At 40.4% G+C, this 18177-nt stretch overlaps 1 protein-coding gene across 1 annotated transcript in view; it reads left to right on the plus strand.

Moving 5' to 3' along the window:
• The window catches only part of LOC122814922 (leukotriene A-4 hydrolase-like), a 334501-nt gene extending 320839 nt beyond the window's left edge, over positions 1–13662 (plus strand). The window contains exon 19 of the mRNA XM_044087186.1: positions 13373–13662. Coding sequence (XP_043943121.1) covers positions 13373–13514 — 142 coding nt within the window. The 3' untranslated portion in view covers positions 13515–13662. The remainder of the gene's footprint in view (positions 1–13372) is intronic.
• Positions 13663–18177: the final 4515 nt, after the last annotated feature.

The following is an 18177-nucleotide window of genomic DNA, read 5'->3' on the forward strand; positions in this document are numbered from 1 at the left end:
AACCCTGATCCAACACTAGCCCCACCTAAAAAAATCTAACCCACCCAAACCCCCTGCATAAAAGCTTCCCTCCTCCGCAATGCTTTTAAATACAGCAAACCCCATTTTCTTCCTCCAACCTACAAATATATAATCGCAACGCCTGCTGCACCTGCTATAAGATTTCTGACCTTCACGCATGGCTTGAATTCCATCAACCCCACATCCTAGTTAGCACTGAAACCTGGTTATCACCTGAAATTAAAGCTGAAGAAATCATTCCTCCAGGTTACACTATCATCGAAAATCATTAACTGTCTTATTCCCCATTTTCTGCATGGTGTTGGGGTCATGTAAACTGTTGCCACTCTCCTGCATTCTTCAACACTTGTGCTTGACTGTCACAGGTCTTCTCTCAAACAATAAATCCACTAGTTTCCTCTTGCCCTCTTCCTGCCTGTCACAAATATTCTTCACCATATTGTCTTCTGCATTTCTACATGTGCCCAAACTACCGTAATCTGTTCTTTTTGACATTTTCTGCAATTGGAGTTGCTTTAGCTTCTGCTGTTCTGTCCTCATTTCTTCATCTGTCCCACAGTGTGCATCTTACCACTCATCTCAGGCACTTCATCTCAATCACCTCTAGCTTCCTCAACTGCTCTGCCTTTACTGCCCAGGTTTCCATACTATACATTAGTACTGACTGCACCACTGTTTTGTGCACTTACTTTTCAGCTACTTTGGCATTCTTCTGTGATATACTACACCTGACACGCTGTGCCGGTTGGTGGCAGTGCCTCTGATCCTAGCTTCGACCATCTCATTCAGACTTCCCTTCTCCTTACCCACCCTTCCTGTTTATTTGAAGTTGTTAACCTGTTCCAGTATTTTCCCTTCTATTTCATTTCTCAACTTCTGAACTCCACTATTTGCTGCCATTACAACTGTCTTTTCTGTACTCAGTTTCATCCCATGTGCCTTCAGTTTTGCATTCCATTCCCCTATCCTTTGCTGAAGTTCTTGTTCAGAGTCTGTCTGTAATGCAGTATTGTCTGCATACAGCAACTTTGTTGACCTGTCTACTCTGACCTGTTTACTAATGTAGTCCATCAACAGCATGAACAGCAGTGGGCTCATAGCTGAACACTGATGCACACCCACTCCTAGTCGCTATGTGAGAATGAACACTGCACTAATTCTACCAGCGTTTCTGAGACATCAAACTACTGCAGGACTGCCCAAATCAGCTTTCTTAGGATCTTGTCAGATGCCTTCTCTAAGTCTAGGAATGCCCAGTTGAACTCTTTCTTCTTCTCAACTATCTGTCTCATGGCAAACACTGGGTCAGTGGTGTTGCATCCTGGTCTGAATCCAAACTGCTCATTGCCCATCTTACATCCTACTACTCTGTGTATACCTTTATCAAACACCCTCTCCAGAACTTTCCTGCAATGTGACAGGCGTTTGATACCTCTATACTGTCCACAGTGTGGATGTCCCTTTTGCTCTTGTACACTGGCACTAGAATGCTCATTCTCCAGTCATCTGGGATCCACCTTTCTCTCCATGCTGCTATGAGTACCATCAGGAGCCATTTCTGCCCTATCTCACCCAGCATCTTTATCATATCACTGACCTCATCTCCCCTGCTGCTTACCCTGATTTCCTTTCCTTAGTGCTATTCTATGGTGGGCTCCTCTTCTTCTTTCATCATAGGCTGTATGTAAGGCAGTATAGCTTCTGGTGGGGGTTCATTTTTTAGAAACTGCTGGAAATACTCATTCCATTTGTCTTTGATTGTCCTGTAGACTGGTGAGCAGGTTGTTGCTGGCATCCCTTATGAAGGGTGTCTAACTATCTTCTTTATCTTTCTGTCTTTGCCTTGCAACCTAATATAGTTTATTTGTGCCATCTACTGACTTACTTTCAAGAAGCTGGCAGAGAGTCTTTGGGGTTTTGTTTTTTGCTATTTCAACACATTTCTTAGCTTCATTGTTAGCCAACCAGTACTCCTTCTTAGCCTGGTCCGTCTTTTATATCCCCCACTTTTTCCTGCATTTCTTCTTTTTTTTATAACTTCCTGGACTTCTGCATTATATCACCAGCTTCCTTACGTACCTCACTTCCATACCTGGTTTGGCCGCATACCTGTTCTGTAGCCCTCACATATGCTGCTCTGAGTCACTGCCATTCTTCTTCACCTCCATCTATTTCCTTTTCTTCTTGAGGTGCTAGACCCCTGAGCAATTCCTTGAACTGTTGGGCTTTCTCTCCAGTCAACTTCCAGGTCTTCAGCCTGGTATCTGTTGAACTTAGAGCCTTCTCTGACTGGCTTGCAGTAAATTGTGGCAACCAGTGGTTTATGCTGGGAACTGAGTCACTGGGGATGACATTGCAAATGCTGATTTTACCCCAGTGCCCTTTCCTTACTAGGAGGAAGTCTACTTGAGTTGCATGTGTAGGCCACTCATGTATGTAATCTTGTGACTCTCTCTTTCTGAATCAAGTGCTGGCTACAATCAAGCCATTTTCCAGACAGAAGTCTAAAATCGCTTCTCCTTCTTTATTCCTGCTGCTCCACCCATGTAGACCTAGGAAGTTCTCATATCCTGTTCTGTCTCGATATGTGCATTCAATTCACCCATTATTACCACCAATTCATGTTGTCCTGCTTTATCTAGTAGGTCCTACAACTGCTGTCTGAATGTAATCTTTGCTTCAATATCATAACCCTGCTGTGAGGCATAGGCTGAGATTATAAGTGCGGTCTTATTAGGTTAGAGTCTGATTGCCATGAGTTTGTCACTAATTCTGATGACATCACTCACTATCTACTGAAGCTTCTCCCTCACCACAATTCCCACACTATTTCTAGTCTGTCCCTCTCCTGAGTAGTAGACTGTGCATCCCCAGCCAAGTATCTTTGCTGCATTGCCCTTCCATCTTGTCTCCTGGACACATAGGATGTCCAACCTCCCCCTTATTATGTTATCCACTTCAAGCTGCTTCCTGTCAGTGAACCTACATTGAGTATAGCAATTATTCGTTCATTTTTACCAGGTTGATTAGTTTTACATCCAGCTTTCATTCATCAGAGCTATCCCAGGTTACCCATGCTAGGCAACTGAACACTGGATGGCCAGTAGCTTACTGACCCAAGGCTGCAGGACTTTTTGGTCGGGATACACTACTCAACAGGGTCATATCCACCCCTCCCACCATAATTATGGGTGCCTGGCATAGGTTGGAGTAGGTCGAGTCTTCAACCCACTTATCACCGGCAAATACCCATGCCCATTTGGTGACATTATTCAACATGACCAAATCACCTATTTTACACCATTGGGTGGCTAGCCTTGCCACAGTGTGCAATTTGTGATCCATGTTTGACTATCATGAGGATACTATGGACAACAATAGATGCCAAAATTGGTTAGTTTATACAATTCTACCCCATAGGGCACTATGTAGACTCTGTGCTGTGCCCACAGCTCCATTCCTTGATGAGTCTGAGATGGAAACACTCAGTGTGTTTTTTGGAGGAAGGAGTAACCCCACAGAGACACAGGGAGCACAGGCAAACTCCAAACAGTCATTGGACGGAGGTCAAGATCGAACATTGAAACATTGTGCATGGGAGATGAAGATCTTAATCATTAGGCCACGTGATCCCTTCCTCCAGGTTACACCATTATTATTAAAGACCAATAGGTAAATGGGCTGGGGGAGTGGCCATAATCTTTCGAGCCACCTTACAAATCCATACTCACCTCCAACTATAACACAATACCATCATCTTCAACCCCCTTTCTCATTTTCGATATGGGGTAGGGTATTTTGTTAACAGTCGCCATCTCTCTCAATTCGATGCCACACTCCTGTCTTCTTCGACACTCATGCCTGACTGTTACAGATCTTCTGTGAAACAATCCATCCAGCTCTTTGCTGCATGTCCTCGTTTCCTATTTCCTGCTTCCTTCCCATCTGTCCCAAATCTTCTTTACCAGATTATTTTCTGCTTTTCTGCATGAGTCAGAACCACTGTAATCTGTTCTCTTTGATCTTTACTGCAACTGGAGCTACTTTGGCTTCTGCTCTTGTCCTCATTTCTTCATCTGTCCCACAATGTGCATCCTACCACCCTTCTCAGGCACTCCATTTCCACTGCCTGTTGCTTCCTCATCTGCTCTGTCTTTACTGCCCAGGTTTCTGTACCATACTTTAGTACTGGTCACACCACTGTCTTGTACACCTTATTTTTCAGCTTCTTTGGCATTCTTCTGTCATTTACTACACCTGAGACTCTATACCAGTTGGCTGCTCCAATCTGATTCTAGCTTTAACCTCTTCAATCAGACTTACCTTCTCCTCAACCACCCCTCCCACATATTTGAAGCTATTAATCTGTTCTACTGTCTTCCATTCTATCTCAATTCTCAGCTTCGTCTGATTTCCCCAATTTGCTGCTATTAGCACTGTCTTATCTGTGCTTAGTTTTGTGACATCCCTCTTCTGGGCCAGTGATCAAGGAGCCTCAATCCTTACCACTGACACCAGTGGGGAACGTTCACAGTGAGAAAAATAGACACACACACACACACACACACACACACACACACACACACACACACACACACACACACACACACACAGTATTTTCAGATTTAGCCCTCTGCACCAAGGACAATTTCCTTTAAGAGCACACAGAGAATGCACACTCCAGTCCTGGGGCTGGGCTTCCTCTGCAGGCCCCAAATAAGATTCCCCACTGACCACTATAGAGCTGAGCCCATAGCCAGGTGTTCCAAGCCAAGTCCTACAAGATCCTCTGTGTGAAATCAGTGCTCTAAGTGTGCCTGTTCAAAGTAGCTGTCACACACACTGTCTTTGAGATTTGATTTACACACACACACACACACTCACACACCTGGGAAAGGCTGGCACAGCTTACCCACTCTGCCACCTCCATCCAGGCTATAAGATAGAGTTGCTGCCACCAGAACACCTGACGCCAGCTAATTTAAGGCTCTTACCAGGGAGGGTACCCAATTAAACTTATTAAAATGAATACCTATACAAATGGTAGTGTTTAACCAAGCAGCAAGACTTTCAAGAATGTGGAGCCACAGTGCCTCTAAGTAAATGCAAGTGCTCTCAAAAGTTAAATATTTTCTTAGACAGGCCACAATGAAAGGTTTAGATATATTTAGTAATAAATAATAAAAAATGAACATACTGAATATCTATTTACAATAAATACCAGCATTTCAATCACAGGAAATATAAAAAAACACAGATGGAAAGACTCAGACAGACACAGAAAAAAAACAACATTTAGCTAATCTTACTATATTTTTAACTGACTGAAAAATTACTGTTCCTAGTTACTTACTAAAGCAAGGCAAGATGAAAGTGGATGAGTGTCTTGTCAGGTCCAAAAATGGAATGCACACCTCATATCTCTCATTGTATTCAAATACAAATTCAGTGCAGGCTACAGAATGACATCACATCTGGTCACATGACTCTGTGGTTCCCACACTACCCTCTTCCTAGAAACTGAGCCAGGATCTGGCATTGATGTGTCACAATACACACATAGAACTTTAGCTAAGGTTTATAACAGAATCTGGAAAAACAATTCCAACACTTCCACTGATCTTGCAGAAATTAACAAGCCATTCACTGGCATCCCAGGCAGTAATTAGTTTATCACTAAGGATAACAGAGCAGGATTCTAGCCCAAGCTTTTTACAGACATTGCATCCCTGGCTGTATTCAGACCTGCGAGATAAAATCTTTATGGCCTAAACCAAGTAATTTAATTTCAGACTATTTCTCTTAAGCTTAGCTGGGTTGAGTTTAACTCCTTCCCTTCCAGTATCCTCTGTTAAAAATATATACATTTCATCAGTTGCAACAATATGGTCTGACATACATGTATATTTCTTTTCTGTCCAGCAGGACCCACAATTGATAAATGTTTAACACAAGCAACTTTACAAATACATTTTTAACACAAGCATCTGTACAAATCAGTTTGATATTCAAATGACATATAATTCTTTACAAAACTCCAACTAGCTATGCTGGGATATGTTACACATGCACTGGACTACTCTCCCTGGTACAGCTGGCACTACCTTACATCATCACACATCTCCCCCTTTGAAGTCTCAGGCTAGTTTTTCAAGTGACTCTGGAGGAACATTGCTTGATAAAAATAAGCCTGTCAAGGAACACATTAACCCATATCCTGTCTGAAGAGCCCATCTGCATTGGCATTGCTGACCCCACTACAGTGATTCACTGTCATGTCATATGCCTGCAACTCTAGGGTCCACCTTAATAACTTAGTATTTTTTCTGGCTGGCTCGATGTAGCCATGTTAAGGATTGTTGTCTGTAACCACAATGAATTTCCTTCCATACTGATAGGGCTGAAGTTTTCACAGTGCCCATACTATGGCTAGACATTCTTTTTCTACAGCTGCATAACATTCTTCCCTGGGCTGGAGCCTGTGGCTGAGTTATACAACAGGGTGTTCTTCTCCCTCTGAAGAAACCTGGCTGAGTACAGCACCCACCCCATGGTTTGAAGCATCTACCTGCACAACAAATTATTTGGTGTAATCTGCACTGGCTAGCACAGGGGGTCCTCCAAAATCCCCTTTAAGCTTTTGGAATGCCTGCTTACAGGCTGGGGTCCATACAACCTTATCTGGCCTGTTTTTCCTCATGAGTCTGTGAGGGGAGCACTATTCTACTATAATTGGGAACAAACTTTCTATAGTACCCAACTGTCCCAAGAATGCCTTCACCTGCTTTTTGGTAACGGCAGATTAAGCCTGAATAGATTCAACTTTGGCAGGTTCTGGCCTGATCTTACCACTCCCTACTCTATGTCCCAGGTAGGAGACCTCTGCCATACCCACCTGACACTTACTGGGCTTAATGGTCATAGGTTCATAGGTAGGTACTAGGCTATCTGCCTGAAGGCATTTATAAGCCTAGCCAGAATGTGTTGGCTTTCGCCGCTCCCTTAGATTAGTTCCCGGTGCCTCTGTCCAGCAGAGCCACTGAAGTGATCCCTGGGGTAAACTTTCTGTTTCCCATCCACTCATTAAGGTTTCTCTTGAAGAGTGTTAGCAAGAAGCTCTGCCTAATGTAGATTGGAATCTTGTTCCAAAGCATGGGAAGTCTCTGGGACAGGAATCTAACCCTCCAGCATGTCCTATTTATTGTTGTAGTGAGATTTAGATCCATAGACCGTGTGGCTCAAGGGGATACAAGTGGATCAACCCTGCCCTTTGCTGTCTGCCCAGGACCTCCCTGAGATGCTGAAGGTACTCATGCCAGGTATGAATGTAGATGGCAATATCAACTAGGTATGCAAGGGCATAATCTCCTGCTCCTGCTAGGATACAATCTACCAGCCTCTGGAAGGTCTCTGGGGCATTTTTCATCCCAAAGGGCATCTGTGAACTCATATAATTCTAAAAGAGTGACAATGGCTGACCCCTTTCTAGTGGTGGGAGTCAAGGTCACCTGCCAGTAGTCCTTGGTCAGATCAGTAGTGGCCAGATACTTAGTACCACCCAGCTGCTCCAAGGCTTCATCTGAGTTAAGCTTGGGATAAGCAGCTGACTCTGTGTGACTGTTTAGTTTTCTGTAGTCCACACAGAACCTGGTGCTGCCATCCTTCTTTAGTACCAGCACCACTGGGGAGGCCCAGGGACAGCAGGACTGGATTACTCCCAGTTACAACATTTCCTGTAATCCTCACTCAGAGTCTGTCTGACTCACTCAAGCACCCTCGGAGGGGCCTGCTTGATAGGGTTTGGAGTCCTGTATCCAGAGGGTGTTGCACCAGGTGAGTGCACCCAGGTTTCCCAGTGAACATGTCCCCAAATTCCTGTAACACTGCTCGGATTTCTCGAACCTGTGTAGGGGATAGCCATTGGGACATTGCTGCCCCTTCCACTGAGGTGTCAGTTCAAGCCTCACTGAGGAGATCAGTCACCAGATCCCCCTCAGACTCCTCCTACCACCCACTGCAAATATGCAGCACAAGGGCCTCCCTGTCATGGTAAGGTTTCATCATGTTAACATGGTATAGTTTGTTTTCCTGTCTTCTGCCTAGCAGTTCTACCATATAGTTAACATCACTGACCTTCCTTACCACCTTGAAGGGTCCATCCCAAGTTGCCTGCAGCTTGCCGTGTCTGACAGGAATGAGAACCATAACCTGTTGCCCTATAGCATACTCTCTAGCTTGAGCATTCCTGTCATACCAAACCTTTTTGAGCTGTTAGGCTCCTGCCAGGTTCTCCTGGGCCCCGAGCCTTGTCCTCAGGTTTAGGACATATGCCACAACAGACTCTTTGTGGGATTCACATTTACCCTCCCACTCATTGTGAATCAAATCTAGAGGTCCCCTCACCCTATGCCCATACAGCAACTCAAAGGGTGAAAAACCTGTGGATTCCTGGGGAACCTGTCTGTAAGCAAACAATAGGCAAGGAAAATATTTGTCCAACTCCCTCTTGAACTGGTCTGCAAATACCTGCAAATACCTATAGCACAGACTTGAGTGTAGAGTTTAACCTCTCAACAGGACCATTAGTCTGGGGATGGTAGGGAGTAGTCTTTAGGTGCTTCACCTCACAGTGCTTCCACAGACAAGCCAGCAGGTCTGACATAAAATTGGCACCTCTGTCAGTCAGTATTTCTTTTGGAAAACCTACCCTGCTGAAAATTTCTAACAAGGCATTTGCCACCCTTTCTGCCTCAATGGAGGACAGCGCCACTGCCTCAGGGTATCTGGTAGCATAATCTACTGCCACTAGAATATACCTTTTCCCTGTGGAGCTTGGGGTACTCAAAGGCCCCGCAATATCCATAGCTACCCTCTGAAATAGCTCCTGAATCACAGAAAAGGCATCAAAGGAGCTTTCACCTTGTCTCCTGCCTTGCCTAACTTTTGGCACTGCTCACAGGTCCTGCAGTACCCTGTTACATCTTTGGAAATCCCAGGCCAATAAAGGTTCTGCATAATATGTCTCTTTGTACATTTTGTGTCCATATGACCTGCAAGTGAAGTGCTGATGACCTACAGGAATTCATATATTTCTTGCATGAAACACAGAAGGAAAGAACAATAGTGGCTGGGGACTTAAATTTACCAGAGGAGACTGGAATAATATTAACTCAACAACATTAATAAGGAAATTATTTACAGCGTATGTTCAGGAACAACAATTGCTTCTGATTGTTAAAAAAAAAAAAACTACCAGGGAATCCAACATACTAGACATTGTTTGTCTTCCTAAAGAAATTATTGTTACTTCATGTAAAGTTTTACCACAGTTGATGTGCAGTGATCATGGGGTTATAAAGGTTAATTTGTTGCTAGATAATTCTGCCAAACTGAAATCTAAACAAATGCACAGAAGATTAATTGCAGATTAAACAGAAGCAAAACAGTCACTATGTAAAATGAATTGGAGTGATGCGTTCAGTGGAAAAACTGCAAAGGAATGTGAAATGTTTTAAAAGAGAAATGGTGAGTGCAAAAAATCGAACAAAAATTTTTAACATCAGGATCTAGGTATACACCATTGTGTATATATTTTCATAAGCATAAAGGTGAGAAACAAAAAAAAATTAAGATATAGACAACAGGTCAAACTCCTACCTTGAAAACTGAAATAAACAAGATGGACAAACAAATTAAGCCTAGTGTAAGACAACATTAAGAAAAATTTGTAGAAAATTTATATAAAGATATTGAGCATAATAGGAAACCATTTTACAGATACATAACATGTGGAAGGAGTCAAAACATACAAACTGTGTGAAGATTATAGATATATTTACAAAATCTAATGCAAAACAGCTTAGATACACAAAGTGGGTAGTAAGTTGTACTAGTGACATCCAGGTAACCTCAGATACTGGAATCAAATTATGTTATGATGAAAAAGAACTATGCAAACTAGATCCAAACAAAGCACAAGGAGGAGACGGAATTAGTATTAATAACCTGGGAACACTTCAGCAAGAGCTCACTGTACCATTATATCTCTTATTTACTAAGTCATATAAATATGGGGAGATTCCTCAGGACTGGAGTCGTGCACTTATTAAGCCTGTCTTTAAGGGAAATGGGAGTAGGACAAACCCAGAGTCATACAGACCCTTAAGTCTACTTTCATGTTATGGAAAAATAATGGAGAAGGTAATATTGGATAAGTTATTGTCAGAACTGGAAAGGATGGGGCTTGAAACCATATATCAGCATGCATTTTTTTGAAAATAGATCTATTACTACCTGTAACATGATGTTCTATAGCAATATAATAATAGCTATGAATGAAAAACTGTGCTGTGATGTAATTTATATAGATTCAACTCCAGCACTTTACAGGGTTATACACAAAGCACTGATCAATAAATTAGAACAACTAGGTATTGATGTACTCTTGATAAGATGGATAGCTGCATGGCTTACAAATAAGGCATGGCAACTATCATACAACAATTGGAGAGGTGAAATTCTTGATTACAGACTCTGTCCTAGGCTGTTATTTGTTTAGATTGTATCTTTCAGACTTATCTTTTTCATCTGAGGTGTTCTATAGTCTTAAGCCAATGACTTGAAATTGGGTAAACTTTGACCATTTGGGCACAGGAGAATAATATGCTGATAAATACATCAAAAACTAAGTTTATGAGATTTTGGAGACATAAATTGAAAGGTGAATATGTAATACAGCACATAGTGATTGAAACGGTAAATTCATTTAAGGGCCTGGATATGTGGGTAGATCCAACTTTGATTTTTTCTAATCATATCAACCAATTGATTAATAATAGTTATAGAACTATAGGTTGTATAAAAAGACGTATAACATCTAGGAAATTAAAAATGATGAAGTCATTGTTTGTTGGTTACATTAGACCCAAACTTGAGTATGGAATAACAATATGGAAACCGTATAAGAAAACAAGCATGAGTAAACTGAAAGAGTACAGCATAAATATACCAGGGGCATCCATGGATGTGAAAATTAAGTAATTATGAAAGACTAAAACATCTGAGCTTGTACAGTGTCTCACATTGCTATTTAAGAGGAGATCTGATTCAGGTACATAGGGTATTTAGACAGAAATACCTCTAGGAATGTTTGGGGTTATCACAAAGTACTAGAGAATCATCAGACAACCAATGTCAAAAATTCTTTAGGAATGAGAAGTGTGCTAATTGGTTCTCTGAGAGAACAGCTGATTCATGGAACAGTCTACATAGTTACATTAAAGCAAGCACTAGTGTAGATATTTTTAAGAACAGTCTGGACACTTATTATGAGAACAAGTGTTTTGGTATACTGGCAGACTAGAAGGGCATTAATGCCAGTGCTTGATATGTTTGTATGTATGTATTGTATGACTGAACAGGTTTCAGAATGTCTGGGTATGTGGATATGACCGTATGCTATCTGCATCTATATTACATAATCAAACTTTTAAAAGTTTGAACGTCATATGGTCGACACCATATGATCGACCTTTAAAAGTTCAAAAATGTAATAAAAAAAATAAACCAAAGTGAAAACCTACCTGAATGGTTTAAGAGGGGGGGGGGCAAGCCCCCCTGCACCCCCTACATGGGGGGCTGTACCCCCCACCCCACCCCCACTCTTTAAATATACCAACTCTGAGATTGCACTATAGTGCAGAAAAGGGAAATCTTCCCACTCCACACTGTACGGACATCTCTGTTGAAATGTTTGAACTTTTAAAAGTTCAATCATATGGTGTCGACCATATGACGTTTGAACTTTTAAGAGTTTGACAACGTGATATAGACCCATGTTATCTTACTAGTTTGCCTTACCCAGTCTATGTTTTTGATAATTGATACTAGAGTGAATGTTCAGACTAGTTCTGGAGCTACAAATGAAATGTACATTGCATTATTTTTTTTAAACTCAAATATTTCCTCTTGGCGATTGGTGTGATACTATATACTTTTTCTCCAGCTCGCATGTTTGATTTTCTTCATTTCCTTAGCCTAGTAAACAAGCCTTCCTTCTTGATTTGAAATGAAATATCACAACTGTTTTATGTATTACAGTAGAATTAATCCCTTGAGCAATTCCCCTGAGATTTGTTCCAGCCAGGTGGACAAGTCTTATAATCATATGTATGGACCCGTGCCTGCTGTACTGGAACACTGTATTTGATAGATAGATCGATAAAAAAGAACCACAGAATCATGGGACTCTAAGTTAGCCATGACTTAATTTCCATAGCACTTTATAGGTTAGAAATGGAAGTTAAGTGAGTGAGGTAGCATCAGTCAAATCTTCCCACTAACAGATCATAAGAACAGTTGTTTTCCACAGGCCATCAAGTTCATAAATGGTTAATTTGGCTTATTAGGTTGGGGTATTCTTTTTCCCAAGCCTCTGAGGATTCTGCAAAATGATTTACATATTGTTAATACTTGTTTCTTTCAAAGTTTATTTCAGTATTTCTTGCACTGAGTTGCACTTTGCACCTTCTATGTATGTGTATATTTACTTTTTTGTCTTGTTCTTAGTAGCTGCATGTATGTTATTTGTCTTGTTCTTAATATTTGTATGTATGTCGTTTATGTAATTTATACTTGGAGAGTCACTGAAACTGGAGTCAAATTCCTTGTACGCGTGCATACTTGGCCAATAAATGTGATTCTGATTCTGATCATCCTACTACAAAAGTGAACTCCATTGATGATGTAAGAAGACCTACTTTATTAATGGTGATCTGAGCACTGCATTCAGGTATGTTTCTTGCACATATACAGAGTAGCGTCTGGAATAAGTGTTAGAACCAAGACAGGCTACACTCTGTGTCACAACAGCGGCCTGCGCTTGCTGTTCTGTGTTTCTTGATAAAGACTTGTAAGAATGAATATTAAACTTCAGGTCCTTCTAAGTTCGGAATTTCAACAGTTTCTTGTTTCTTAAGGGATCTAACATTCAATATGTCATTCTATGTTTGTGCTGTTTTTGGACATAGTGGGCATAAATAGGAAAAGCTCATCTGTGACTACACAGGATTATAATGCAAGATATCAGCTAAGGATTGAAGGCTGGGGTAGATACCAGTGTAAGGCTTATTCAGGAAAGTAGTTGCATCTTTGGACCTATTTTAAACTGTTTTATCAGAATAGCTGAATGGAAAGCAAATTCTGTCCAATCAGAAGGTTCAACACATTATCCCTTTCATAGTTACACATAAAATATAAGAAATGATGATAAGTTCCACACTAAATGGAAATCATTTTGTGACTTAATATATATCTAGAACAGTCAATCATTATTTCTTTCTTTTTTTTTTAGAGACCTTTATGACTTCACAAAGTTTCGCCAGGAGGCAATCAATGCATACATGAAATACAAGCAAAGCATGCATCCCTGCACTGCTCTTTTAGTGGGAAGAGACTTGCATTTGCTACAAGAAGAATTAACTGCTGCTTTCTAGCTCACCATGTTGGAAGTCTACTTTCAGCAGGCAATAGTTCACATTTAGATTTTAGATTGGAATACACATTACTCAAAACCAAATATGGATATAACTGAAAACAATTTGAAGAAAAAAAGTAGATTTTATATTGCATTTGACTGGAATTCTTTTAAATACTGGAATATTTCTGACAGAAAAATAAATTCTAATGTTTAGTCATACTATTGTTTTAGATGCTCAGAATTTTATTGGAGTTTCAACTTAATGCAGTTGAATTACTTTCAACATTAGGTTAAGTAAATGTCTTCTGAATATTATATCCTGTGTTTCTTTTTCCTAAAGGCTTATAATCAGAACTGATGTCTGATGTAAAACTGCATGTACATTCATTGTCTTGTTTCATAATACAAAATATGCTATACCATAACTGATCAGACTTTAAGACTATGTCACCCATATGAGATATACTTGTTTGATTTGTTTTCTTCTCTGCACCTGTCAGTCATCGAGCCACCATTGTCACAAGTATCACCCATTCATTTCCCTTTATGGGGCATAAAGATGGCCACAATGTGGCCGTCATCTAGGCAACCATCATAGTTTTTTTTTGAAACCCCATTATTCCTCTGTGCCTGCCTGCAATGTCCCATGGGATGAGTATTACAGCGAGATGGCATGAGGGCTTGTTTTCCACTTCCAGAACTGATGCTATTTCCATAACACCACCTCTCCCCTTGTAGGTAAGTGCTACCAGCATTTCCAGTTTTCATCAGAGACTATAGGCACATGCCCCTACCTCTCACACGCGAGAGAGAGAGAGATAGAGAGATGAGTGGGCTCCACCTCCTTATTCCTCTTTCTCCCCCAGACTCTTCTTTATCATCCAGATTACTTAACTGAACCCAGCCCAGATGATCTGGACCTTCCTTGGGAAAGCTGCCATAGATGTCACATTACGTAAGTAGAAAGCAGAACACTGTGCATATTTTTCATATTTAATAGCATGCAAAGTAGTTTACAAGCCAAGAGCATTGCAAATGTTTCTCAGTGAAATCATTCAAGTTTGTAGACCTCAGGATAATCACAGGCTCATAGTATTGTCTTTATATCTGCTTCTTATGCTGATCACAGTATCAGACAACATCACTACATTTACAAGTGAATGTACAATTATCAATAAAGATTTACAGATTTAACAAAAAGAAATGTGAAAAAGCATTATAAACAAAGGACAAGTACACCACACAAACTCCCAAATGTGGGCAGCTGTGCCGCAATACCCCCACTTATATATTTCTAGTATGAGGATGCACCACCACTGAGAATGGTAATGCCTAATTAGATTCAATCCATATTCACAATTCTATTTATAGTTATGAATGTAGTAATGTTTTGTACTTCAGGTAAGTCAAAATGAGCCCTTATATCTTGTTTCACACATACTTTTTAGGAATGATTGTTTTCTAACACATAAAGATTTAAAAATGATTACCTGTGACTTGCCTTGTTATGTTAAATGCTAAAGAGTCGGGGGGCTAAAATAGAACCTTGAGGGACTCTAGTAGATACTGGTAGGAAAGTAGTGAGTCCCCCCCCCCATTTTATAGCCTGATGTCTATTTGATAAATAACTGGAAATCATAATAGTGAAGAGTGATGAAGACCAAGGGAAGAAAACTGTGATAATAATTCTTGATGTGACATGGTGTCAGCTTAGATATATTTAGGAAAAGGAAAGACACCAGGTTACCTATTTTTTTGGAAATTTATAGTATTAGTGAAACTGGGGAGTGCTGTTGTTGTACTGTGATGCGGGCAGAAGCAATTCCTGGATTTCGGACAGGAGTTTGTTATCTGTTGGATGTTTGAGAACTTGCAGTGTATACACCTTTCTACAACTTTACTGTGGCTGATGAGGATGGCTACAACTCTATAGCTGGACAGAGCTGGGCATCATTCTCCTTTATGGACAGGGATGATGAAAGACCTTTTCCAGAGAGCTGGAACATATTTTTTTTTCTGATGGAGAGGTTAATCAAGATGGAGATGGTGTAGGCTAAGGCAGAAGCACCAAGTTTAAGATATTCAGGGGGGGTACATTGTCTACAGCTTTGGTCACAGCTTTTAGTCTGAGTAGGTGTGTCTTACCTGCAGTGATTGGTATAGGTAGAAAGGTGAAATGATCTGAGAGATGTTAAGACTGACTCATAGACGGTGAAGACTGAGAGCTCGTATTCACCAAGGAAAGAACTGTTTGCAAGAAGTGGATGTTAGACTGTGTGGCTGTATTATGTTTTGCATTAGCTGAGGTAGCAGCGGGTGTAGTAGTACATCCTGGATTGAGTAGTTTGTTAATTTAGGCCCAGAAAAGTTTGGGGTTATTCTGATGTTTATACAGGAGATTAGACTGGTAAAATTTTTTATAAGCACTAAACTGCTGATGTTTAGTGATATTTTGTAGATGTCTAAAAATCTGGAGGTTGGAGTGTGCTTTGTTTTTGGATCAGGTTTTCTAGGCTCTTTCTCTCTGTAACATGAGACATTTAGTTTCCCTTCTGAGCTATGGGGCTGGGTTTGATTTTATTCTTTTAATTTTTACTGGGACTATTTATTTATTTATTGACATTTGTTGACCAGGAAAGTCCGACTGGGTCAGAAACCCATTTTCAGCAGAGGCCTGAGGAGAAAAGCTCCACACAAAATACAGACATTTTGACAATTAACAGTTGTGTGTACATATTACATGCTATTACAGAAAATTACATTTTAACTTTAATACATTATTGCATACAGTTACAGAGATAACACAGCTTAATAATTAAAAAGAGTAGCAGTTTACAGTCAAGTCTATCTAGGATATGAGGTAGGATTATATTTGTAAGAAGGTGAATTAAGTCACAGGTATAGTTTGTGGTTAGGTTTGCAGGATTTAGAGAGGGATTTGTAGGATTTAGAGAGATAAAGGCTTAAGTGTAGGATTACTAAAACAGAGGGAGTGTGATGGTTAAGAATAGTAGTGTAGAGAGAGAAATGTTAAAAGGGTAGGGATATGAGTACAAGTATACATCGTTTGAGATGTAGAATGCGGAAGGGAGGATAAATAAGAAGACACTAGCTAATGAGTTTTGGTAAGAGAGTCGAGGATACTAGGAGATAAGTTAAGGGGGAGAGAATGAGAGATGCAGGGAGGTGAGGACGTGGCTGGAAGGAGGTGAATAGGCAGTATGAATTATATAGTTAAGAGATGAGAGTACAGTATGTTAGTTTTTTGGAAGAGGAACAAGGACAAGTGTGAGTGTTAACCAACTGATTTTTTTTAGAGTGAGTTTGAAGGTCTTAAAGGAGTCTCAGATAATAATATTTGAGGGCAGGGTATTCCATAGTTTTGCAATAGCAAAGGAGTTTAGTTTGTTTAAAATGTTAAGGAATACTGTTGATTTTAGTTACTGCATCATCTAGCGGGACTGTCTTCACTCTATTTCAGTTGCATTGTGATAGGCTATTGAGAAAAGTTTACTCCTTAAATAGACATAGATTACTTACTTGACTATATATAATTTTTTTTCTTGATACAGATGTTTTGTCTGGTTCTGTAGGTTGGTATATGGTTACCTAGTGCATTTGCTAAGCATTCAGATATGCTTATTTTTTTGGGGGGGAGACTTTGCAATGAATATCCAATCTAAGGTGGACTACCTGCCAGTTCTTTTATGGATCTAGGTAAGGGAAGTGATAAGTTGGTTGAAACCATATAGATTTATAGAGCTGGATGGAGAAGAGGAGTTTATTTATTTATTTTATTTTACATTTGTTGACTGGGTTTGCCCGACTAAGCTAGTAGCCCTTTTTCAGTGGAGGACCGCGTTTACCAGTAGTCAGTGTTCAGGAATGAGGGTTTCCTGAGGAATATTATGTGATATCAAATACTGGATTTTTTCTACTACAATAATGTTGTCTCCTGGTGGTATGTCTAAGGCTATGATATAGATGGATTTATGTGCATTTATTTTAAGTTTGGATATAATAACTTCTGCTCAACTCCAGTTTTGTATATTATGACGGTATAGACATAGGTCAAGGCTGTTCCATCAAAAATGGATTCATCTATGGTGAGCTCCTCCTCTTCTTTCACATTAAGCGGTGTCTGGGGCAGTATGGTTGCCATGGGATTTTCTTCATTTAGAAGCTGCTGGAAGTGCTCCTTCCATCTGACTTTGATGCCTTGTGAAGTGGTGGGCAGGTTGTTGCTGACATCCCTTATAAAAGGTATTTGATGATGACATTCTTTATCTTTCTGTCTTTGCCTTGGAACCTGATAGAATTTCTTTGGAATATCTGCTGAGTCACTTTGCAGAAGCTGATAAGAGTGCATCTGATGCCTTGTTCTTTGCTAGTGCCATTTCTCGCTTAGTCTCTTTGTTAATCAACCAGTATTCTTTCTGAGAGGGGTTCATCTTTTCTTTCTCCCACTTTTTCCTGCACTCCTCCTTTCTTCTGATGACTTCCTGGACTTCTGCATTCAACCAGGAGCATTTCTTATGTACCTTATTTCCACACCTGGCTCGGCTGCATACCTGTTATGTAGTCCTTACACATGCTGTTTTGAGATGCTGACATTTTCCTTCAACTCCACGTATTATCTCCTCTTCATGAGGTGCTACAGCCCTGAGTATTTCCTTACA

Source organism: Protopterus annectens, chromosome 11.part0, assembly GCF_019279795.1.
Source record: "Protopterus annectens isolate FY-2018-M chromosome 11.part0, PAN1.0, whole genome shotgun sequence".
In the NCBI taxonomy this organism is placed as follows: domain Eukaryota; kingdom Metazoa; phylum Chordata; order Ceratodontiformes; family Protopteridae; genus Protopterus; species Protopterus annectens.